Source organism: Armigeres subalbatus, chromosome 3, assembly GCF_024139115.2.
Source record: "Armigeres subalbatus isolate Guangzhou_Male chromosome 3, GZ_Asu_2, whole genome shotgun sequence".
Taxonomy (NCBI): domain Eukaryota; kingdom Metazoa; phylum Arthropoda; class Insecta; order Diptera; family Culicidae; genus Armigeres; species Armigeres subalbatus.
Genome location: NC_085141.1, coordinates 156,253,638 through 156,281,024, shown reverse-complemented (window position 1 = coordinate 156,281,024; position 27,387 = coordinate 156,253,638). Strand labels below are relative to the sequence as shown.

At 37.0% G+C, this 27,387-nt stretch overlaps 1 protein-coding gene across 2 annotated transcripts in view; it reads left to right on the top strand.

The window, feature by feature from the left end:
* LOC134225134 (semaphorin-5A) overlaps nucleotides 1-27,387 on the top strand; it is a 659,484-nt gene that overhangs the window by 180,696 nt on the left and 451,401 nt on the right. For both annotated transcript variants that reach the window (XM_062704952.1, XM_062704953.1), the window contains exon 4: nucleotides 2,888-2,987. In XM_062704952.1, coding sequence (XP_062560936.1) covers nucleotides 2,888-2,987 — 100 coding nt within the window. The remainder of the gene's footprint in view (nucleotides 1-2,887; nucleotides 2,988-27,387) is intronic.

Below are 27,387 nucleotides of genomic sequence, written 5' to 3'. Positions count from 1 at the left end.
ATTACATTGGTGACGTGCTTGGTTTTCACGATGATTGTTATCATGATTGCGATTGTTACCACTATGGTTGTTATGTCGATTTCCTCGAAAATGACCTCTTTCACTTCTTCCTCTACCAGAATGATAGCCTCTCTGGCTCTGGTAGTTGTTGCTAAAACCTCTTCCTTGGAAACGTCGACCACGGTTATAGTTTCCATTTTGTTGTTGACCCCGATAATTTCGTGAGCTATTCTTTCCTGCGCCTGGGGGTTGGTACCAGTTGACCTCCTCTTTGGTAATTGGTACTACTTCCAGTGCATCAGAAATCGCTCTGTTTAAATTCGGTGGATTTCTGGCCTTGACAAAGAAAGCCGTTTGGTTATTATTAAGTCCGGCAATAAACGCATTTTGTTGCGATAGGTTGAACTATCGCATCTGCTGCGGCCTCATTGGCGAATGTCTTGTTCGAAACGTAAGCAGTGGCTAGCTTAGCTGCCAGCTGCTCCACTTCCTTACCAAATTCTGTAACTGACCTTTGTTTCTGTCTAGATTGCTTTAACTCTGCCTCGCATGCTGTTGGAGTTAATTTTACTGCGAATCTTGTAGTAAGTTTTTGTTTCACGTCAGCTAGCGTTGCAGATCCCTCGATAGAACCATTGGCAGCACCAACCAACCTTGTTTTTAAGAAGGTTATTATGGTGGCATCCGGAACGGACGCTGAATATGCCTTTAATAAATCAATAGTCTCCAGGAAGTGTCCCAATTCAAGACTATCCCCTGCAAACTTATCGATAATTTTCAAAGCTAATGCAATATCGAGCGTTGTAGCCATCGCGAGCAATTTCGTTTGTATAAGATTGATTACTTCAGCATAAACAGCCTCCAATTTGCATAAATGTTCGGAATACTGCGTTGGGTCTAATTTTTCCTTTATACTATCAAGTTTTTCGCGAGCCTTTATATATGTTACGGTACAAAACTCCTTCTTAGTCTTAAGAGTACTTTCCAAAAATGTTCGATAAGGGTTTTTTTCTAGATTAACTTTGTTTCTCACTAAATATGTCAAAAGCTCCTGTATGTTACTTAGTTCATCACTCATTTGGCTACCATAGTTGAACACCACTTCGACCAAGAAACAGTTTAAATGATATCGGGATTACACAATTGGTGAAACAAAACGAACAACTTTTACAAATTATGCACTTGACAAAGAAATAAAACTTACATTTTCTTTGCTGATCGATTACGACTTGCACCTTGTCCTACGGTAACGCTGTCGCACGCCGTGCTGCACGCTCCGCCAGCCTTTCCGTGCTTCGTTTGTGTAGTTGGATAACTCCTTTTGCTACGATGTAGATCACCGCCAGTAGGGCCATTCCGCATAAGCGCCAACGATTGCGCAGTTTGGTGTCCATCCGCGGAATTGCTGGTGTTGATGGCTAGGTTCTCATCAGAAGAAAACCATCCCATTTTGAATGTATTTTTCTCTGCACTATCGACTGACTATTTTTCTGCACTATTGGGTCTAGGCAACTTTCTGCGCACTGGTACAAATTTCTTCCTCCTGATTTGGCCCTCCGGGGTTTTGTTGCTGTGCTAACTCAGTTTTTATTTTGTTCATAACACAATTTCACTCGCCCATCCGCGCGGAGCACTGACCAGTCAACCGTCTGGTATCCGCTTATTCTACTAGCGGCGGTTCATAAAAATTACTGAACCGCGCGACTGTTCCGTGGTTCTTCTCACACCATATAATTATTCACTCATTTTGGACTTTACTATAAGTGCTTCACTTCAACTTTTCAAAACTCAAGCCTGCTCCTGGCAGGATCGCCATGTTATGACCTCAGACACAGTGGTTTTCTTTAGTCCAGTTAACCCCACGGGGTGGTGATTATCACTCTTTCTTAAATAACTGAGACACTTCTGGATTTGGTAAATTCTAGTCCAAGACTGATTTATTCATTTTCATATTCCTAACTATGTGGCCTCATACGGTGGTGGGTACGTGACCCTTTTCGCTCACTCAGCATAACCGCGTTCATCGTCCGGGTGGCGTGATCGCGGATATGCTGAATTGATTATTTTACTTTTTATGGTTATATCAACAGTAAACAGTTGATATCAAATACAGGGCCGCATCCACCACACTCTAATTGCCTCTGTACTAATCGTCTTAACTACTGTATTGAAAAAAATTGAGCCATCTTTGTCGTGTGCGAGCCCCGCAAAACTAGCTCTACCGACACATGGTAAGAAGGCGTGAAAAAATATTCGTCTCAATTTATTACGCAAATAAACCTATAAATGGCGACTCCTCGGCGACATCCACTACAACGGCTCCGACAACTCCGAAAGCATACGAAATCACCTCAGACGCCGAACCTTTTTTTTCGCGGCAAAGCCCATCAACCTGCTTGGGGTGACAAAAATTTACATTGCAAATCATCATCAGGTCTACATATTACACGTTAACTGCCATACGGCCGCGGGCTGTTTCGTATGTATAGTCGTCGCCCTCTCAACCGCCTCTGTTTTAGCGATTCCGGATTCCTAAGGTCCCCGACGACAACGAAGACGACGATGAGGGCGAGTCGTAAATCAATTGATGGTTATTAGCGCTCTCTGCCATCTCCGACGTCCAATCGACTCGGATAGTGATCTATTGCCATTTGGTCCAGTCCGCGCGCGCATGGCGGAAAATGCAAAATCCATAACATAAAATCCACTGCATGTTGTCGGAAGCCGCGCACGATGATGACTTAATCGAACAAATCGAACTCCATTTACTTACTTTCATTCATCAAATCAAACCGATTCGCTTGTTTATTGCAACGCGGCGTGCCGCCGCCGACCAGATTCCGAATGCTTCTGAACTGTCTTTCTTCTTTTTGTGTTCAAATTGCAGATTTGCTGCCAACGTCCGACCGTTTCACCGACGCCAACGTTACGTCATTCTCCCGGCTGCTGTTCGATGTGGCGCGCGATCAAGTGATCGTCGGAGCAAGGTAAGAACTATGCTAAGGAACGCCATAAGGCTTACCGACATATGTGCATTAAATTGTTTGTTGAGGTATGCTATCTCGAATGGAAAGTTAATTCAGTAGACGATATGACTACCGGTGCCAGTAAACGTCCAAAAGATCTCCATAATCTACATGACTCTGCATAGAGTTGGATCATATGGCTTTGCAGCCGAACTTCGAAGGCGTAAGTCTTCAAGCAACCAGTTTGTGTCGTGAGGTTTTTATTTATGCTTCGATGCGAGGATTTTGCATGCTGACCTTTAGTCACTGTCCGAATTTGATCAGTCTGGTTGGCATTCGATGATAGCAAATCGCCCCATCATCCGTATCGCGATGGTGATTGACCGTGAGGTAGAACCTGTTACTGGGATTTGCTTATGTAAGATGGAATAGATGTGGTTGTGATAAGCGCTTATTAGGTTAAATGTTGCTAAATAGGATTAATTTAATAACAAATGCGGGATTAAAGCCGGTCCACGTTAAATTTCGGACACTGAGATAATGTCCAAATGTTTTTCAGCCATTTTATCAAATGGACGAAGATGAAAACGTGCTAAATGTATCACATAAAGCAAATAGATTCAGCTATGCAAAAATTGATCTTCTCTGCGGTTTGTGAAAATTTAAGAAAAAATCGTTTTGGAAGATGAGTGTCCGAAATTTAACGTGGACAGGCTTTATAATTTTATATACTCGTAATGCTGGTAGATACTATTACGTGGCGTGTTACAAGGAAAGTTCTACCAAGGTAACATTGCCAGCTACAGGCAAATCCTTATCCAACGAATACCTTTCCGATATCCAACTCCTTGGTACTTATTCCTTTTCCGCACTTTCTTTAAGGTCCAGCAAAGATCCTGCAACGCTACGACGTTGAAGTTGCGGAGATGTAATTCATCGTAGATTATCTTGTCGCAACTTGTGAGACCTAGCGAATTGCAATTCCATGTTCTAAGCTTCCAATCGTAATCCTTTATTCGTCGCCTGGGTCTTTACCGATTATATTGATTCGTATTAGGGTAGAACGGTCCAAAATGCACCTCTGAAGCTTTATTGATGTTTTTACCAACAAGAATACCGAATCATTTCAATGTGTAGGGATTCTTTCTAAAATTACGTAACGATAAATTTGGTGATTTTGGACCCCCACCCTCCCCCACGTAACACTTTTTGTATGGAAGGTTTAATTTTTTTGTATGGACCGTAACCCTCGGCTTGATCCCCTCCCTCCCCTTTCAGCGTTACGTAATTTGTGAAAGAACCCTAGATGCAAAATTTACAAAAACAGCTACATTTCACAATGATCTCCTAATCAAAACAATAAGCTTTTCATAACTTTCTAACGCATTTAAAAAATGTTTTAAAAATAGGCCTGACAAAACGCCCGAATGGTGGTGTAAAATGATTCAATTGCATGTAAAACAGTTGTGAACGCATGGTTGTTTGTTTTTTCTTAATGGATTGAGCTACAATCTTACCGGTGAGGTGGAAGAATTGCAAATCGTTAAATTTAAGTCAATATGAAGAGATTTTGCTCATTTTTTTTCCAATGGAGCTCAATAATTATGAATTGTAATGATAATATTCGTTCATGAATGTCCTACAATAGATTATATGACTGATTTTAGGAGTGAGGTAATTTTGTCCCAGATGTACGTTATGCACTGTTCTCCCCTACCTCTTATTTTGTAAGTAATTTGTGTTTTTACATGCGGCTTGTTGGATCTGTGCAAACCTTTTTGTTTTTTATTCTTTAATGCAGCTCTACGCTGGCTCACATCTGGATGAATTGTCCGTGGAAATTATGAGGATTTTTTCAAGAACTTTCCTTAAATTTTCACTTAGAAATTCCATTATTCTAAACAATTTCCTGTGCAAACTCCGATGAAATAATGTCGGAAGAAGGTTTCAAAGAATTCTCCGTGAAAATCTCGAAAAACTTCCCGTGGAAATCCAAAGAGTTTTCCGTGAAAAATCTCAAAGATTTTCCTGTGAATTTTTCAAAGAATTTCCGGTGGAAAAAAATTTATAAGACTTTTTATAAATAAAAAGAAATTTATAAGACTTTTCCGTTAAAATCCCGAAGTATTTTGCTTGTATATTCCAAACAATTCCCCTTGAAAATTCTAACGAATTTTCCGTAGAAATTTGAAAAAAATATCTACAAATTACCGTGGAATTTTTGAAGATGTTTCACAGATATTTTAAAGAACTATCCGTGGAAATCCATTGAATTTTCAAATTCTAATAAAAATTTAAAGTTTTAAAGTTCTCAAGACTTGCCCAAAAAAATCTGAAAAGTTGTCCGAGAGAATTAAGATGAACTCCTGTGGAGATTTCATGGTTTTTCCGTGGAAATTCCGACAAATTTTGGAAGCTGGAAGCGTGAAAACTCATAACATTTTATTAGAAATTTCCAAAGAATTTCCGGCGACAATTTCAAAGAATTTTCAATGAAAAATTCGAACAGTGGACATTTCGAAGATATTTCCGTGGAAGCTCTGAATATTTTTCCATGGAAATTGCGAAGCATTTCCCGTAGAAATTCTGAAAATTCTCTAAAAACTCAAACTTTCAAAAACTTCAAAAACGTATTCGCCAAGTCTTCAATGGAGATTCCCTAGATTTTTTGTGGAAGTTTCAAAGGGAATTCCGATGATTCCTTGGAAATTCCAAAGATAGGGTAGTGAGCTAATTCCCGTCGTAGCTTACTCTTATAGAGGTCATCAGAAGTGAACCTATAATCAGAAGAAACCTATAGTGATGGGTTTTATTGTCAGTTCTTGTAATTCGATCTTGAAACCCATATCTAGAGCGGAGTAAAACTTGAAATGTTACTTGGGTTACTTGGCTTGGTACCCAAGTAACATTTCAAGTTTTACTCCGCTCTAGGTATGGTTTTCAAGATCGAATTACAAGAACTGACAATAAAACCCATCACTATAGGATTACCTTCTGATGACCACTATAAGAGTAAGCTATGTCCACCCTCTCTAGATTACCACTATAAACCTCTTATAGGAGTATATAAAAATCCGTTTCAAGCCGCCCGCAAAAAAGGGAATTTAGCTTCGGCAGCTGTCAAAAATGTTGCTTTAAAAAAGAGAAACAAAACCTTGCAAACAAATAAAAACTACGCGCCCGCAAAATAATTTAGTTTTGGGCAATAAAATTAAAATTATTATAACATCAATAACGTAAATCTTCACTAAATTTATTGATATTACACCCAAATATGTTTGTTTTTTATATCTTTTACCAAAACGTGTCTTTTGCGGCGAAAACACCGTCTAATAATAAATTCAAGTGATAAATTTCACTGACTTGAAGATGGTTCTCCATTTCCAATATGGCCATCACAGATTTCGATAAAAAAAAATGTTGCTCTTATTAAACACCGTTATAAAGCCTTTGCAATGTAAATATTCTTGTTGGGGTTAATCATTTGACCATGTTACGACCCAAAGTTATGGCTTTGATCCAGCTTTGACAGTTGGACTTATTATGCTCTTCGTTACAACCGTAGAGCTGCTAACAAGACCAGTCAGCATTTGACGTTTGAAGAGGACGTTTATTAGAGGTTTATTGATACCAATAAGATCGCCAATAAATCTGAGCAACTAGCCATGGTGACTGCTGTCATAAATCCGCTATAAGAATTAAATAAATCTAACAAGCATGAAAATTGTTACTTGGGTAGTGCTTGGTTTTCGAATCTAATTTATATGCTAGCCCAACTACTAGTCATCAGCTGACTCTAACTAAGTCGTATGTAACATGTATTTTGGAGTTCCTAGATTTCATTGCGTACTATTAGCACAATGAACAAATCAAGGTTTATTGAGAATCGGCAATCAAAAATACCCTTCATTTTTTTTAAATTTGTCTAACGAAAATCTGTTTACGTCCATGATAATTTTCATTTGTGCATTCCAAAATTCGATGGATTGCTGTCAAATAAATTGGTTGGTATTGGTTTGCGATTTCAACAAGTACACCAAATTAGTTGTTTATGCGGTGTTACCGTGTTAAATCAAAATTACATAAATTCATTTAATATTGGCCTGTTCTGAATATGTTGTGTTTACATTGAACGTGTAAACACCTTCATTCAATTCACTTGAACGAAAAGAAAGTTGAACAAGTTCAACTTTTGGCAAGTCAATTAAATTCAACTTTCTTTTCGTTCAAGTGAGCTGAATTAAGGCGTTTATACGTTCCATTCGCGTTCGATTCAAGCGAATTGCTCAATTCAGTTGCCTTGTCTAAACGTAGCATTAGTTTTTCCACATTTTAGCCAAACTTTTTTTCACTGATTTTTTCGAATGGATATAATCGAAAAACGACGCATAATACAAAAAAAGTGTTGTATGGGTGACTATCGCAAAACCAGTCAAACTTTCTAATAAAAATATTCAAAAAATTCCAAATTAGGTCCTACACTGAAAAAAATCAGTTTTAAAAATTAAAAGTCGATTTGCGAACAAACGCCCCATTTTATTTAAACGAAATTTTGTCTCAAGATAGGTGATTATGTTCCCTACCAACCGTTCATATATCGCAAGCTGGACACTTTAAAGAGTAAAAAGTTTTTCTAACAACATCTTTTTCTTATAGGAATTTCAGTGTCTTTAAGGGGTGTCAGTGGATTTAACATATACATTAGACCTCTTCATGTTTTCCAAAAGTATCAAACATTCAATCGGTCAGCCCAGCACCACAATTCTTATGCTAAAATAAGTCTCCTGTCAAATTTTCAGCTAATTCGGATAAAATTTCGAGGTGGCTCAAGTCGATTTAGTGTTTTTGGGGTATTTTCAATTTTGGAAAAAATCTAACAAGAGATATAAACGTCGAAAACTATCGCAACAACCTCTATACGGAAGCTTTTGGTGTGCTCTACCAGTCTTGTGAACATTGCGATTCGTTCCGTTCACGTTTTGTCCATGTTAAAGTGATTTTCAAGCTTTTGAGTGCATAAAAATACTGTTTCCCCCAAAAGTCATTGTTCTACAAAATTCTTGAGTTTATGACAAATGATTGTTAATTTATTAAATTATTATTCCTCTTTTTTCCCTGGAAATTTGAGTAATATAATTGCCCATGTGCGATTTACCGTTAAATTCTTAAAAATCAGACGCTGAACATTTGTCATAAATTTGCACGTTAGGATTTCTTCAAGCAAGTTGTTCGAACAAAACATAAATTAAATCATATGATATTTGATGCTAACAACAAACGACTTCCAAATTTTGTTAATTTTATCATATGCCTTCATGCTTTTAACATTGAGTGCATCTTAGTAACAAGTGAAATCGAAGCTTCTTTGTTTGAACAACTTGTTTGAAGAAATCTCAGCGTGCAAATTTATGACAAATGTTCAGCTTCTGATTTTTAAGAATTTAACGGTAAATCGCACATGGGCAATTATATTACTCAAATTTCCAGGGAAAAAAGAGGAACTATAAAATAATAAATTAACAATCATTTGTCATAAACTCAAGAATTTTGTAGAACAACGACTTTTGGGGGAAACAGTATTTTTATGCACTTAAAAGCTTGAAAATCACTTTAACATGGACAAAACGTGAACGGAACGAATCGCAATGTTCACAAGACTTGTAGAGCACACCAAAAGCTTCCGTATAGAGGTTGTTGCGATAGTTTTCGACGTTTATATCTCTTGTTAGATTTTTTCCAAAATTGAAAATAACCCAAAAACACTAAATCGACTTGAGCCACCTCGAAATTTTATCCGAATTAGCTGAAAATTTGCCAGGAGACTTATTTTAGCATAAGAATTGTGATTCTAGGCTGACCGGTTGAATTTTTGATACTTTTTGAAAACATGAAGAGGTCTTATATACATACATACATATATAAGGTATTTGATTTCAGTACAGTCAAGCAGAGTATAATGTTTCGGACGTAACTGGTCGCAACTAAACAAGCGAATAAAGGAATATTATATTTTTGTTAAAGGTATAAACCCTTTTTTTAATGTTACTCTTAATTAAAACAAAAAAAAACATAATTAGTTGCTAAATTAAGCAACATATCATAAAAATTGAGTTGTTTGGGGTTCTGAGATAATTTTGGCTTTCATTGGTTTAGTTTCGGATGAAAATGCACTGAAAATAATTCCGGCAAGAAAAAGTTTTTGTAAGAAAAAGTTTGTTTCCCTTAAAAGTGCCCAGCCTGCGATGTATGGACGGTTGGTAGGGAACATAATCACCTATCTTGAGACAAAATTTCGTTCAAATCAAAAGAGGCGTTTTTTCGCAAATCGATATTTAATTTCTAAAACTGATTTTTTCCGGTGTATGGCTCAATTTGGATTATTTCCAATATTTTTATTAGAAAGTTTGACTGATTTTGCAATAGTCACCCACACAACACTTTTTTGTAGGATGCGTCGTTTTTCGATTATATTAATTTGAAAAAAAATCAGTGAAAAAAATTTGGCCTTTTCCAAAAGATAGTCTAGATTAAATTTGGAAATTTGTTTGTAAAAGTTCACGTTTGTTCTACGTGTAATAATTTAACTATTGAACAACGTCATTTATCGTCATCAAACGACACAAAATCAATCAATAACGGTGCTCACCTGCCCAGGTAACCGTAAGCATTTAAATAAGCAGTACGTGCGACTATATCGCTGCCACAGAGCTAACAAACTTTATACAGGCTCTATAATAGCCCTATATAGCCGAAAAGGCGAAATAAAGTGCTAATGGTTACCTGGGTGCACTTTTGACAGCTGACCGACCTGATGCTCTTTATGGCTCTCAGCTCGTGGTTGCCCGAGCAGGAGAAATTACCTCAATGATACCTCATTCTGTTATTGATACCTTACTCTGTTATGAACCAGCCTTGCATAAGAGGTAAAATACCAAAAAATAATACCAAAAATTAATATGCACAATACTTCAGGCATAACATACTCTGTTATTACAATACCAAACGCATCACAAATTATTATTCGTTTGGTATTGAAATACCTAAGTATGTTATGCCTAAAGTATTCTGCATATTAATTTTTGGTATTTTACCTCTTATGCAAGGCTAGTTCATAACAGAGTATGGTATCGAGGTAGTCGCTCCTGCTCGGGTGTCAGTCTGGGCGTCACGCTTACCTAAGGTATTCACGCGTCAGCTTCTACATGTCACTATGCGCTTGCAGTGATTGTTAGTAAAGACATCGTTTAAGGTGATTATACAATGAAGCCCGTGGTGAATTTCAAATTCACCACACGTTAATCTACATATCTTTCCAAAAGCCCAAGTCTTACGTAATAATTTTCGTACAGTGCCGAAACTCAAATTATGATTGTTCAGCATAACTAACGCAAACGCTCTACCATTATTCCAGCCCCTACGCCTTTTGGTTCTTTCCTCTCGTGCTCTTGAAAAAAATATTGGAAAAGCACATGGTTTAGAAAATGGCCGATTTCTGGCTTTATTCTATAACCACCTTGAAGGCGAGGTGGTTTTTGCTTTCATTTCAGATCATCTTTTGATGGTCACGCACGACATTTTGCAAGACTAGTCTTTTGATGACAAGACCAGTCTTGCAAAATGTAGTGGCCAAATATGTCGTGACCATCAAAAGATGACCGAGATCATATGCTATAAACACTTAATTTTCTTTGTACTACCAGAGCACACGTTCCCTATTAGACTTACGCAAAATGATCTTTAGTTACGCGTGTAGACCGGGAGGCCTTACTCCAGGGATTTCTTGGATGACCAATAACATATGCTGTCTACCATATCCTTTCTCGGTGCCACAAGGAGCATGTACCATACTCAGAGCCGTAGCGTGGACTGCTAGCGTCCTTGGCGGAACCATGATTTGGTGCCCCTCTATTATAAAAATGGGAAAATTCAACAACAATATGGCAATTTGAAATGCATCAACAGTGGTTAAAGTTTAGTGGTTTAAAGATGCTTTAAACATCATTCAATACTGTGAAGAGAACAAGAACTTTTGTTCCTGAAGTTCATTTGAATTGCAGAATGTCCATCTAATATTTGTTTCCATTTGGTGATACTTTTTTTGATTATTTCACAAGTTATTTAAGCGACCTTCTAGAGCCGTGCTGGAAGTTCATTTAAAATGTAAAGGTTTTTTTCAGAGCCTACGCACTGCCGGGTCTAGTTGGGTCAATAAAATCCAGCTCTGAAATGCGTCGGTCGATTATCGGAATCGTTATCGGACCTATTCGCGTCAAGGAAAATCCAATTCTGGAGTGGGTCTGACGGTGTTTTGAAACCACTTCTGGACCTAACAGAATTAATAAAATTTCACTCTGGGGTGAGATCGTTGAAGCTCAGAATTTCTGCCGGATCTAGTCGAATCAAGGAAAACCATTTTTTGGAGAGGGTTTGTTGGTGGCCGGGAGTTGCCATTGAACCTATTTGGATCAAGTAAAATGTAGCTTTGGACCACTGAACCCAGTTAGGACAAATTAAATTTAAAAAAAACTGTATGGTGTGTAGATTGGTTGGTGGTCGAAATCGCCAACGGATCTGTTTGGATCAAGGAAAACTTAACTCAGGACTGTCTGTCGATAGTTTCCTGTACATATTTGTGTTGATAAAATTTTGATAAAAACTATGCAGTGGGTTGTTCAATGGTCGGAATTGCCGTCCACCTCAGGACTCAGGACCAATATACATTTGATTATAATAAGAAGAAATTTAAAAAAAAACAAAAAAACGGGAAATTTACCTGAACCATAAATTAAACAAAAATCCATACCACTATTTCCGGATATAAGAACAGAAGGCACTTCAAATTTTTGCCAATCGGTTTATTATGAATGTAATCTTTTAAAGATGTTCACTTAAAAAAGCTAAATAAATTCAAACCAATGATTTTGAGTGTGAATTGTCCTTTTTTTTAGTTAATTTTTAGTAAAGTTTCGGCTAATCCTTTTGAATTGCGAACGCTCCATAAAAATGTCCACTTCGTTGTAGCCCTCGTTGTAAGTCTAGCATAAACGAGAAAGAGGTGCAGCTTTTCCCAGGTTTGTCCTTGATCTAGGGATGTAGAATAGATCCAACTGACGTAAACCATGCGTGGGAAACCAAAACTGGAGGTCACTAGTAATGCTACAATGAATAGAACCATGTACAAGTCGATGATGCGTAGACACATCAAAGACGCGCCGACGATCAGTTAATGATGTGATCTGCATGTGACTTATTCTTCTCTGATATGGTTCATAAGGATAATAGAATTTTCTATACAAAAAACGGTTGAATGTATGCTGCAATGCTTCAATAAGTTCTACATTTCGCGAATAGTCACTGCTATCAAACATTATGACTCCGGAAATCCCTCGGTGGCCCTAATATGTAATAGCTAAAATTTTAAATAGCCCGATTCACACAATGTTGATAATCAAAATCCATGATTGTCAAATAACTTGTTAAATATTATATTTTTGTTTTCTCTTTTTCTACTGACCTCTTGTAACCGGTTTCGGAAGTCCTTGAGAAATCGGATTAGCAGTCAAAACTGAAACAAATCCATATAACATGTTGATGTGGAAAAAAGGTAATATTTTTGGCATGCTCTAGATTATTCCACATATCTCTCACTTGTCATAAGACATACCATTGAACCAACCCTAAACTAAATAAATTTGTCTCTTGCTTATAGCGTAATCCTTGATTTCGACGCCCCCTAAAGACTGGCGCCCTTGGCGAAGGCCAACCTGGCCAACCGCACGCTACGGCGCTGACCATACTTAAAACAGGACTGCAAATCTTTATTCTCAAATGTTTTAAGCCATTTTTTGGGTAACTGAACGACCTATCTGTGACCTTATCCAGAATAACATCATGTCGGTCAATTTTGAAAGTCAAATTTGAAAGTTTATTTTCGGTTCCAGTTAACAAAAATTTCCTAGTGCAATCCAATCCCATTTCGACCGCATAAAAATGGTTTTGATTGTACTGCCATTCAGTTAAGTGCCTCAGTCTGTCAAACAACTAACACACAAGCTTAACATGTACGTGGGTAAGTGCTGCCAACAAATTTCTATTATGAAATTGTTTTTCCTGTTTCAAACTTCTGGAATAGTGGAAAATTTTAGTTTGAATGAGGAGTGAGTATGAAAATATATATTAGAAAGACTTTACTTTCATTACGCTAGCGGAAAATAATTGGAAAAACCAATTTTATCGACTGTATGGTGTATTATCAGATGTGTTACATAAGAATATTTCAGTTCAAACCGCCAATTTTTCAACTGTAAACAATGCGAAGAAGAGAATAAATCAAACGCTCTAAAGTTAAAAAAGATAGTAGGGTAATTCGCCAAATGTTGAACGGCTAATTTCTTCGCCTATTGTTGAACGCACGGGCATTTCTTATGGGAGTTCAACAATAGGCGACAAAATCAGCCGTTAAACATTTGGCGGTTTCCCCTAGTTTGCGCAACTAGTTGCAAAAAAAAAACAGTTTTTCAACGAGTTGTAGGGTGGGTGTACTAATTGTCAACATATATAAGAACAACTATATTTTTTTAAATAAGTGAAGTGCATGTGGGTGGACTTTACATATCAAGCGAAAGGTTTTACTTCCTGCTCCTTAGAACAGCTGTGAAAAACACAATAAAATTTGTTATAATCATCAATCCATAATAGGAACGCATGCACCAGTTGTGGCACTATTCTTAATTTTGGTTCCTTATTTGGTAAATCTCATTGTTTTCTTATGGGATTGGCCAAATAGGGACCACGTGTGCGACAACTGGTACAAAGGACGTCAAAAATTAAGCAAAATCATTTTTTACAATTATGCTTTGCTTGTTTTGGAGGAGATCCAAGGTGTTAACGTATCATATGAATATGCTCTATCGATCTGAACTTATTTTCTGGTGATTTGATTGGCCATTTCGCATACAAAACACTAGTGCGACAACTGGTGCTATAGCCACAACTGGTACATCTATACCTATACGCTATTTTTTGCAATGACGAAAAATGGATTTTAATATGATCAATTTGTACCGAAATTGTACAGTCTAATTTACTTGCTAATCATTCTTGCGAATAAATCATGTTGCTGCAGAGAACTATTAGTTTCCATGTTATCGTACCATATTGCATAGTTCTTCAAACCATTAAGCGATGGATGAAGTTGCATTTGGAAAACTATGATGTCATGTCCATTAAACTATTTAATGTATGACGCGGCGCAGAGAATATACTATTTAAACACTTACTTGAGCTAATTCAGCAAAATGTAGTCATGTAATTACTGTTCTGATATTGGCTTTTCATTATAACACCCAAATTTGGGTCATTTGCAGCACAACTTGTTTCACTACTGAACATTTTACTGTGTTGCAACTATTTGGAATAAAAACAATCTTTGTGTATGTGCCATAAAATATAACTCTCTTGCAATCTAAAAAGCGCAAGAGGTGGAGCCTACGGAAACATCCTTCGATTGCAGTGAAATTGCAATAATATTGCAAAACATTACAGCAAAAAAAAATAGAATAAAATATAAAACTGGATTCGATATATGGATCTTGTGATGGATAGTCCTTCACTCTACCACAGCGCCATTTAACACTTCGAAGAAATTGCATGTTGACTCACCATAAAAACCATACGATTATGAAGTTTTGTACTCGGGTTTTCTCTTACTTGCTTGCACCATCACAGGAAAAAATGTAAATTGTCAAAACGTTGAACGATGCATAATTAAACATGAAGAAACACTCAACTTATCTGCAATTTAATTTAAACAAACAATTAAATTTTGAGAGTCGCATTGAAGCTACATGGTAAAAAATATGCAACATAATGATTTTGTTTCGTGTTTGCAACATGAAGTGCAGTATTCTTTGGTTGTTTGTTTCCAAATGTCAAATACGTACTGCATTGCAATTTTAATGAAACATTGATCACAATCGAACGTTTTTGACATCTTGATGCAACTTTTCGTGCTTTGATGGTTTTCCAATGCCTTTAATGAAACTGAATAGAAACAAGGTGCTTTTAGGAAGATGTTGCGTGTGCTACTTGGGGAGTACTATAATGAATTTCATGCAACCCATTTGAGTTGCATAATGGTCATTAAAGCACCCCACTAAGGAGTATTTCACCCCAAATCCTGGCCAAAAGTCAAAAACAATATTTTTAGATATCTCCATATTATTTTTCGTTTTTGTACTCTCAAACAGTAATACTAACTTGCCCTGGGATTTTTGGATCAATATTGATTACTTGTGAGCAATGCTGGCTGCCAAAACTTCACCATAATTTACATGCTAGTTTTATCGCAATTGTCCATGAAAAAATGTTCATGTTTTATCGTGTTTTTCTGTGTTTTTATTGATTTTTAAGATGAAAATCAATATAGGTATCAATAATAAGGGTATGTAAAATCGTTTCCAAGCATGATTCGATCTGAAATTGTTTTTAGGTGATCCATAATGATGATATTAAATGCTAGCTTTTTTACCTTTTTTACAATAATATGTTTTACAAAATTAAACTTTTGATTAGGTTCCAAAGCCGATCAAGCAACAAAATTGTCAGCGTTGGAAAGATTGAAGTTTCCTCAATAAGCTCCACGAAAAACATTTCACACATCCTCACGCAATCGTGAGTTGTTTTTTATTGAATATAGTGAAGTTTTCTGAGAAAAGCTAGGCGAAAAAAATAATATTTATGATTTTAAGCGACAAAGCCCATAAAATGGTTCGCTTTCAAAGAAGAGCTGGACTTTGATGAAAAGCATACGAATTTTTCGGATGTAAAAGGTTGTTAAGAAATAAAGCGGTTGAAGTGCAACGAATTTATCTGATCTGCTCCATTTATTGTAATATCAATACATTATCCAGGGACTTTAACATTATCCGATGACAAATTGATATAACCGTCTAAGACGAATTAAGTACTGTCCATTTAATTCCACCAGTTAATTTTCGTTATCTTTGCAGATACGTATTTCGACCACAACTGTGTGGTCGTCTTCAGTGTCTCGTACTTGACTCGACTTGAAGAAAACAATCGCAACTTACACTATTTATACTACGCTAGGTACCTAATCTAATCTTATTTGCCTACTTTATTTACCTATACAGTAAATTACTTTATTGCTTAGGTAGAAAGTTTCTACCAGTAATTTACTGTAGTTCCCAAAGTCAGCGTTCTTACGCCAAGTGGTGCTCTACCTAATAATAACAACTGACGCCGCCGGTGGTCATACTTCACTACTAGTGTAATACAAAGAGCACAAAAACAATAAAATACGCTTTACTGTTAATTGAATGCATTTACAGCCGACAAAATGATTGGCATAGTTTTGGCCACGCTTTTATACTGCGTACTCCTATGTGCACCCGTTTGGTTTGTATGGAAAACTAGGCGTTTCATCACTCCAAAACGAACTGTAAACCAGATATTATGATCAGGAATTGCAAAAAAAGATCTTTTGAACGCCTTTCGGTAGTTTCCTTTGGTTTTATTTAATGCGTAGTGGGAAATTTAAGTGAGAAAGGGCAGTGAAAATTTGTGAATATACTATGATTTTGGTGACGATGCTGCGTGCCTTCTCCGGCAGTAAACCAACTGGATTTTCCTTCGTCGTACGGTAAAGGTAGGAAATTGTGCAACTAGACTCAGTCGCAAAGTTTATTTGAACTGTATTTCAAGTAAGAAACACCGGAATGTAATTCAAATGTCTTCATCATTATCGCACTAGAGTTCCAAGGTACACATATTCTTCTACAACTTCAAATTTTTCACTATCCAGCACCATTTCACTACCACCTCCACTAATGAACCCATTGATCGTGAGTCTAATGCTCGCTGTCTTCCTCTTAGAAGGAACAAAAGCCTCTTCCACGGTACGGCGATCAATCCCGATAATATCGATATCGTCAGCAAAGCCCAGGAGCATATGCGATGTTGATTTGCTCGTTTTCTGACTCCTTTCTTTTCGTGCCATCACCAATTGCAAAAAGAGTAGCCAAAAACAGTGGGATTCTCTTCAACTTCCAACTTTTGTAGCTCTGTAACATCCGTTCGCTTCGAAATACTTTGGAATAGTGACCGCATCCCATGACCTCCTTTTCCAGGCCAGTCACCTCGTTTCATATTATAGACCCAATAACGCCACCCCTTAATGACTACTTAACGAAAGCGCATCTGGCCCTTTGGTGTTGGGTTAGAGGACTATGGTGAGTGGTTGGATGCGGTCCTCTAGGGTGGTAGAGGCTAATCTCTACTGCAGTTGCTGAAGTACTGGGAAAACCTATACATAAAGACGAGTTTTACAATTACTCATTAGACTACATTTTCATGAAGTTCAACACTCATCACATAATATAATCAACACTTCCAAAGTATTGCGTACCATCTATGGTGGGGTGCAGATGGCGGACGGTACGTGGAGGAGGCGAATGAACCACGAGTTGCATCAGCTGTTGGGAGAACCATCCTTCGTTCACACCGCGAAAATCGGAAGACTGCGGTGGGCCGGGCACGTAGCCAGAATGTCGGACAATAATCCTGTGAAAATGGTTCTCGACAACGATCCGACGGGCACAAGATAGCGAGCAAGGTGGATCGATCAGGTGGGTGGAGAACGATTTGCGGTCCCTCCGCAGACTGCGTGGTTGGCGAAGTGCAGCCATGGACCGAGCTGAATGGAGAAGTCTTTTATGTGTAGCACAGGCCACTCTGGCCTTAGTCTGATAATAAATAAACCAACACTTACAAATTCGTTTAAAAATTCCACAGGAGTTTCTTTGAATGTTATTCTAGAATCTGAGAAATTCCTGGGATTATTTCTAAAAGTTTTGCTCAAGGAGTTTCCGAAGGAATTCTTGCAGGAATTTCCGGGGGTTTTAGGATTTTCTTGAAAGAAATTAAAGAAAGAATTCGATGTGAAGGTACTGACCTAATATCTAAGAGAAATTCCTAAAAAACAAATTCTGGAAGAATTTTCGAAGGAACTACTGGATTCATTTCTGAAAGATGTTTTGAAGAAATCCCTCCGGAAATCGCCGAAGAAATTTCTGGAGTAATCTTCAAAGGATATTTTTGGAGGAATTTTAGAATAAATCACTGGTGCATTTTCCGAAAGAACATCTGCCTGGGGCTTTTTTCGAAGGAAATCCAGGAGAAATTCAAGATGGAACAATTCCAGAAGGAATTTTGGAACAAGTTTCTGAAGGAATTTTTGAAGGAATTCCTGTAGAAATCTAGGAATTTCGTCGCAAATTATATTTAGAGTTCCTTCCTAAATTCCTTTAGGAATTGCTTAAAAATGCATTCGGGAAACTCCTTCGGAAATTCTTTTAGGAATTCCTTCAAAAATTAAATTGAAATTCTTTTAAATATTCCTCCAGAAATTACTGTACGTATCGAAAGTTTCTTCAGTTTTTTTAATTCCTTCTGATTGAGTAGATTTTTTTTTCAAGAATTGATTCGGAAACTCTTTTAGAATTTCCTACAAGAATTCCTCCACAAAATGCGCCCGAAATTATTTTGTGAGCTCCTCCAGGAATATCCTCTATGAATAATTTAAAAATAACCTGGGACCCCTTTTAAGCCTGGATCTACAATATCAATACTTTACTCGATATTGGCTGACTTAGACCTGAAAACAACCCGTCATCAATTCTGACTTTGTCTTATATAAACTAGACATTTGTCCATAGAATATGCCTAAAACCTCATTAACTCAATATCACCCAATACCTCGGGAAAATTCCCCAGTACAGTAATTAGTAATTATCAGTAATTAATGCATCTAGCTGATAAGACTAGACTCCATGTAAGAATGTCATCCCTACATGAATGATCATAACAATTTAGTTAATTATTTTGTAATAACTACCCAAATTAAAATTATTATTCAAAGTGTACGTTATAACGGGGAAAAATGTACGTTAAATCGGGGGTACGTTATATCGAAGATTACATAATGCCGCAGTTTTCTCGAAACGAGTGCAAAAACGTACGAATCGAGTTTTATATTTGCGGATTTTGCCGAGCTGCAAAAATAAAAACTGAGTGTTTAATATTTTCTGGTATGATTTCATACAGATGATTAACAACTCCGTTCCCAAATTAATAGGTTTTAACATTAAGTCATCAACATGTCAAAAAAAACTAACCGAAACTAATAATTTTGTCAATTTCGATGACATGTGCGTGGATCTTGTGAACATTGATTCGAACGTTGACCCGACATCTCAGTTGTTCCTCAGCAATAAATACAACAACAAAAATCTCATCAAACTCTACTCAACCGAAAGAGGCGTTCTGGCAAAACTGGAAACAAACTGGAATCCATACAACCCAGCCAACGAGATTCCGCTTAATAAAAGTAAAACAAACTTTTACTAATGTCAATAAACGAATGCTAATTAGCCAGGCGTTGCCAACGCGAAGGCGATTTTTTTCCAACCGGGTAAACAAACCGAATGCAAATTCGGAATGTAGGTAGAGTGGAATTTCGCGCTTTGACGAGAGCGATTGGGTGGGTGTGCACACGCCGTAGATTGACGGCCAACAGATATGCAGTTTAGGATGAAATAATGGTTTCCCATTGAATTTTCGAGCAGTAAAAGATCAAAGATATTTCCATTAACATATCGTATTTCATAAAGCCGAATGACTGTGTTGAACTTGTACATAAATTAAATTAAATTTCGAAAAAAAAAATCTTGGGATCCTTATTTTTCACACCTGGTTAGAGAACGAACAATACGCGTTGATAGCATCATCTTGTCACGAATGCCTATGTAAGAATTTTATTTTGCTCCTATTACTAAACATAACAATTTTCATCTAGGAATAGGTATTTTCTTCACAAAATTAAAAAAAAATGACTTTTCGGTTTACCAGTAAATGGGATCCCGTTTTGCGACTAACAGGTGATCACATACGACAGAAAATCTTGCCTTGCACAAAAAGGTGTTAATCTTTGGTCATACATTTTTCGGGATGCCGTGTAAGATGCTATACGTGTCGCCGACGTCAAAACTTCTTCTTAATTCAATTATTTATTTACTTTCAAGTGAAGAAAAGCAACTCACAGATGACTTTCTCGAAAAATTTTCGTTTTCGGGTACATTGCGCACAATTTCCTTATCCGGATGATGGTTGCCATGCCTTATTTTTCTCACCCGTTGGTTTGCTGACCTGTTGGCCGTTCGGTTCGTCACCGAGATTAATGGAGTGAGGGAGCATTTTTATGATGTCCCGTTTCGTGAGGTTTATTTTTTGGTACACACAGGATGTTTTACTTTTTCAAGGGGATACGAAATGCTTCAATGGATTATATTTCTCATCTGTACCATGCACGGTCAGGTCTTGGCAGCGATTCAGTGTTGAAATTGTATCTGATGAGAATTGGGATTGCATGCAGGAAGATGTCAACTTTCTTTTTCTGATGTAACGTCGTGATCGTCACTCATGTTGTTTACGTGAAACATGATGCAACAGTCGAAATGGTCTTCTGACCGCTGTTGGTTGATCCCAAACGGATGAACATTGGACCTTGTAGCTATTATTAATAACTTTTCATGACACGAACATTTTGTTTTCAACTACCTATATGGTTTTTGCTTTCAGGATAGGTCGATTCTCTCCTATTACTAGGAAAATATTTTCAAAATCTGATTAGATAGGATTTTTCCTCGTTGAAACAATCGAGCGTGAACCATTAGTGTATATCATTGTATTGGGGAATTCGTTCACAACTTTGGCAGGCCGTGCATATAATAAGTCTCTGCGAATTGAAAATAATCCCACGGTTCTTTCCATCATTACGCAGAAATGAAACCACAAAACTTTATTTTCATAACATCTGCGCCAATGTGCATCGAAATCCACCTGATTGGTAATCCAATCACGCCATTCCTTTTCATTGTGATGCCACCTGGTGGTTGAATCTGGTTCAGTATATCACTTTTAAGGAAAAATCTTTTCGGAATCAACATCGGGCCGCTAAAATGATTTGCCATGCATCTACTCGTATTTTCAGAGCCCTCCTCTGATAGCATTTATTTATCTATAGAACTTAATAATTTTATTTTGCGCACGCACTAATGCAGCACAGCTAAAATAAATATTTGACGGTTTTCAGAATGGGAGGTGCATCGCGGTTAGCATTATTCACTATCCTGGGCAGTTTCACCTTAAAAGCGCTCGGCAACGTGCATCGAATTTGCTCAATTCAGTCCACACTTTTATGTCATTTTTTCATACACTTGATCAACCAATAGCCTATAGAATCGAGTGTGTTTTGAACAAGTGCAGCAACGTTCCAAGAGTCAGTCTTTCATTACCATCTACCTGTAACTGCGGTAGTCGCGGTTTCCGTTCGATTCTGCTGTTACATGATTGATGAAATTAACACCAGTGCTGTCTTATTTTGCGAGCGAAACATTCGACTCTTAATTGCGAGCTAGTTGGCAAATTCACGGTGCTCCTCAGCACATGACCACTGACTGGCCAGTATGAAGATGTCTTCGGCACACATACTCACATGCATCGTGCGAAGGGAGAAGCCAGAAAAAACTCTTTCGAGAAACAGGTACTGAAATTGGACATGCAGCGAAACCACAAAATGTGACCAGAGAAATAAATCTTTAAAAGGCGAGGAGAAATAATAAATCTTGTAGCCCCAGAATGCGTACATATATTTATTATATTTGCGGATGGATGGGAACTGCCCAAGGGGCCATCCAGAAACCACGTGGTCATATTTTTGAAGATTTTCAACCCCCCCCCCTCCCCCCATGTGGTCTATCGTGGTCATTTGGCAGACCCCCCCTCCCCCCCCCCCTTTGACCACGTGGTTTTTTTTTCAAGCACAAAAATTTAAAAAACCTATGTAACTAAAACATATGGTTAATCCGATCAATTTTGAAGATGGACAATTTCAACTGATTCAAAATCAAACTAAAACCCAGCATGGAAATTATAAATTTTCATTATTTCGAAGATTTTTATGATGTTATCATGTTGTAATGTGTATCAGGTATTAGGTTATCTAGAACTCGCATACCTTCGATGCATCAGGAGGATGCCAAAAAAATTTGTAATGGTTTAGAAATTTTCCAAAATATCCCTATATTTTTTAATTTCTTTATTGGTGATTTTTTTAAATACATAATTGCAATTTTTGCTTTTACAAGTGCTAATTTATTATTGTTTTGTGGAAAATTTTCAACTGTTTATGGAAATTTGGCATTATTTGCAGTAATTCTATATTTATTTAATACTCATACCTTGATTTCTTTATTGGCAATTTCCAATTTTATTATGGAAAATTTCTATTTTTTCTCTGATAAATAATCTAGAGCTGGCTCATCTCTCAAAATTTCTAATTCTTCATTGAAATTTTATTTTGATATTGACTCGTGGAATCCAATGATGCCATACTAAACATATTTTCTCGGTCACTCTGATGTCTTTCGAATAATTTCCCAAGGAACTTCTATTCCATATCTCGAATATGCTTCAGTCAATGGTCTTTTCATAAGCGACTCATAAAAGAATGAATTTATTATAGATCAATTATCATTTTGGAGTTCGGATCATTCGATTTATCCAATTAACCAAATTATGAATGATGTATGATATAATATCCCATTAGGTCCATTGGGTTGATATGACAATTGTTATTTGTACAAGCTACTACACTGCCGTTCTACGCATAATTGTCCCATGTACATAGGAAATCCCAGCAACCTGGGACAAATATGCGTATGACGGCAGTACAGACTTTTTAGTTAAAAAAATTATGTTGAGCTTTTTAATGGAATGTCTTTACTTGTCATAAGACGAGTTTGTACCTTCCCATTTAATTCCACCACTTGATTGTACCTTGACAGATACGTATTTCGACCTCAACAGTAAGGTCGTCTTCAGTGTTTCGTACTTGACTCGACTTAGGTTATACAAAACTTTTAGGTTTTAAAAAACGTCCTGGAAGTCGTATTGTTTGAACTACTTAATCATCCAAGTCCGTGAATCCAGTGCTTCTAAGGCCCTACAAAAAAGGCATAGTCATTGTGCAGCTTGATGTTGACTCAAGATAATTTTGGGTACCTTGTCTCTTAGATCTCATGTTAATGGAAATTAGTATCATATGCTTATTTCATCGGATTGGGTACATACTGATGATGAGGACATTACAAATGTCATGATTGCTCACCCGAGCAGTCGTGGGCTGAACTTGAGAGCAATCACTGGCTTAACGTTCAGGATGACCCATCTTATCTGAGTGTTCAGAATGATTCAAACATTTCAACTTCATTTGCATGCTCTTAGAATCGAAATCTTCCCAAAGTTTCGGATAACTGAGTTTTCAGGGTCAGTCAAATTTGAGCTCCCATATTTTTTCTGTAAAACCAATATCTAGATGAACAATTTTACTGAAGAAAATGGTGGTCTAGCTCTCTTTTGTGATTTAATAGACAATCTAAAACGCTGGGCATATATGACCCATCCGTCCTGAAAGGGTTGAGATTTGTTTTGGAATTCAATTTCAATCGTTATTATAACACTATTTATTACCTAGATTGTTTTAGGAATTGGAGTGTTTTTTTCTGGAACACTGCCACTTTTTTTCATATCGCCGGACTCTTCTTAGTTCTAAGACCCTTTTATGAATTTAAAAAGCATTTTATTTAGAATTTCATGTTGATTTTTTAAATGCAAACTTCTCTATGTCATAACCTTTTTCATACGCACTACTAGAATTTTGTGCATTATTGATCGAAAAATTTAAAAATGCACCTAAATGTTCTAATTAGGCATGTATTGCTTGGATGAATTTTAAATTCCAAGATCTTCCTAATTTTCAAGAATAATTATTCTGGAGTTGCAAGGGAAACCCTTCAGAATAGTTAGAAGAAATTCTTCGGAGTCTCCACGGAAAAATCTTCAGTATTTCAACGATTTTTTTTTCGAAATTCTGTGGAAAAGTTCCTAAAAAAGGTTCGGTAGAAATTTTGAAGAACTAGAAGAATCCGTAGAAGGATCTTAAATGCATATTTACGATGAAAATTCCAATAAACATCAAATTCCGAAGAACTTCCGGTATAAATTAGAAAAAATCCAGCTTACTTTTTTACAGAATCTCTAAAGATTTTTCAAAATCCTGGGCAACTTTAATGAATCTTCAAAGGAAATTCTTCTAAATTTCCAATGAAATTTTTCGTTTTCAAAAATAATCTTAGAAATTTTCAGCAGTTTTTTAATTTCCAAAAGAAATTATTTGGAATATACCAAAATATTTCGGATGGAAATTCCTAAGATTTTCCAGTAGAAAATCGATGAAAAGTTCATCTAAAACACCAATAATGAATTTCCTGAGGATATTTCGATGTTTTACAAGTGGAAATAACAAAAAAATTGCACTTTTGTAGTACTTGTGAAGGTTGTACTTTTAGAAGCAATTCAATAGGAATTTCTTAGAAAATTAAATCAAAATTTTAAAGATTTTCTGATGTGAAAATTCCTTAAAATTTTTAAATCATTTCTTGTGCTTCTTTGCATGGTAAAGATTTAAAGCAATGTTTAGCTGAACCTACAAAGAAATCAAAATGACTTTCCGAAGAAGAATGAATTTCCCATGAAATTTTGGAAGAATTTATGGTGCAAATTAAAAAAAACACGAACCTTGTGAATTCTAAAGATTTATTCTTTGAAAATCCAAAGTATTTGTTGAAGATAATCCATAGACTCTTCCGTGGAAATTCTAAATAATGCCTCGAATAAAAAAAATATTTGGAAAATTTAAAAAATGTGATAGAATTCACAAAGAGCGTAAAAAATTTCATTTCAAAATTCCAAATTTGAAAACAAAAATCCAAAAACAAAAAATCAACGGTAATATCAAAGTGTTTCATGTGGCATTGGCTATTTAATTTCTCATGAAAATTCAGAAGATTTTTTCTTGAAAAATTAAGAAGTCTTCTTCTTCTTCTATGGCTCCATTCCAACTGGAAGTTGGTCTGCTTTTCAACTTAGTTTATTCTTTTAGCATTTCCTCAGTTATAAATTGAAAGTTTTCAATGCCAGCAATTGTACGATTATATATCTTGTGTAGCAAGTACGAAGGATACATTATACCTAGGATGTCGACAATGTTTGACACCCGAACACATCCTAGACAGGAACGAGAATCGAACTCGTCATCTCCGGATTGGCAATCCTATGCCTTTGGTCGTAAGACTAACTGGAGACTAAACATTTTGAAGTGCACTCCCAAAATGTTCGAAAACTTATTTTGGAAATGAAATAGAATTTCTGGTGAAGATTCTGAAGAACTTGTCGAAGAAATTTATTGGAATGTAAAAAAATATGAAAATATGACATTTTTCCACCGAAAATTATATGTATTTCCCACGAGACTGTTTTGAAATTTCAGAATTCACATAGAATTTTTTCGGCATTTACACTGGCGATATTTTGTTTTTTTTTCATGACCAATTTGTAGCAAAATTTACAAGCAAAATTTTCCAGAGAGAATTGATCAAAAACATTCTGAATGCTAGCACTTTATCAGGATTGTATGAAGTAAGGTCAAAGTTTTTACAGGAAATTTTTACTGGATTTTTCCTGAATATCCAGAAGACATTCTTTTGACGATTTTTCTTGAATTATTGTAAAACATGAATAGTTTTCAAATTTGTAGCTGTAGTCCGCTGATGCAAAAGTGTCGGCGGCGTGATGCCAAAAACCATCTGCGGCGGAATTTAAAAAAAATATTTTTTCATTTTTCTTTCCCGCAACCTGAAACGCAACCTGCTTTTTCGTTTATTTTTTTTTTATGGAAAAAGGATCTAAAGCTAAGTAGGCCAAATCCCTCATATATGCATCGTCGCTGCGCCCGGCGCTGCGTTACCGGGTTTTCTCGATGCTTAATGCTAAATTCTTTTAACACTGAGTTGAAAGACGCTACGTGGGCATCGGCCCTAAGATGCGCTTTGCGTTTAATGATTAAATCATTAAATTTTGATGATTTGTATTTTTACACCGCTATTGTTATTTACCAAAAATTTTCGTGTTAAAAAACCACGTGGTTCGAGAGCAACACCCCCCCTCCCCCCATGTGGCTTATCGTGGTCATTTTCCAAACCCCCCCTCCCCCCCTATATGACCACGTGGTTTCTGGACGGCCCCCAACGCTACAGCGAAGTAATAAACGAAAAAAAAAAACAAATTATCCCTAAAAAGACAAAACAAGATTTCTGCGGTTTCGCTGACGGCCGTTTCCCTCCCGATGCTTCCTCTCATTAAACGGGCCCGTGCAGGGTACGAACGAAAGAACACGCAGCTCAATAACGGTCACATAAAACTGAAAACGAAATGTACCTCCTTATCGTGGTTATACTTCTGGGTCAACTATTTCAACTTCAAATTCGTGATACGCCTTCACGCGGAGCTCTCTGCAGCGAACGCAATCTTAGTTTCGAAGTGCTGGAAAGTAGCCACTGCTGTGCTACTCGGTCAACCGAAGATCTTGATCAGTTGTTGTACGGGTCCATTAGCGCAAGGACGAACGTGTCTTCCTTTTATGGGCGAGGAGCTGAGCGTTTTCTTTCGAATCCATGGCACGATCGGCCGGCGGGTTAGTTGCTACTTCAACGATCTCTCCGATACGATGAGTGGCCGTTGAGTTTGTATTTATTGTTGACTGATGTAATAATATTTTATTTGTCCATAATTAACAAGCTCGTTGTTCGGGACGTCACTATTCGTCAGTGAGGGGGGTGTATCCCTCCGATGCCATTGCATAAGAATGACCGGCTGACACTGGAGCAAGTGCAACTGCTTGACAGCTGCTGTTACTCATGTGAACGATTATTTAGATTCAGATGAAATTTGACTGACGTCAACCAAATTTCTTTAATACTCATCGTCATCCACTAAAATTCTAGCGAATTCAATCACAGCTCTGCTTTGTACACTATGGAAGCATATAAAGATTCATATCCGCGCATAAAAAAAAAACTATAAGAAGAGATCCATTTTTCTTCTTCTTCTTCTTCTTCTTCTTCTTCTTCTTCTTCTTCTTCTTCTTCTTCTTCTTCTTCTTCTTCTTATTGGCATTACATCCCCACACTGACTGGGACAGGGCCGCCTCGCAGCTTAGTGTTCATTAAGCACTTCCACGGTTATTAACTGCGAAGATTCTAAGCCAGGTTACCATTTTTGCATTCGTATATCATGAGGCCTGCACGATGATACTTTTATGCCCAGGGAAGTCGAGACAATTTCCAATCCGAAAATTGCCTAAACCAGCACCGGGAATCGAACCCAGCCACCCTCAGCATGGTCTTGCTTTGCTTGAATGCTTTTGCGCACATTAGGTGAAATC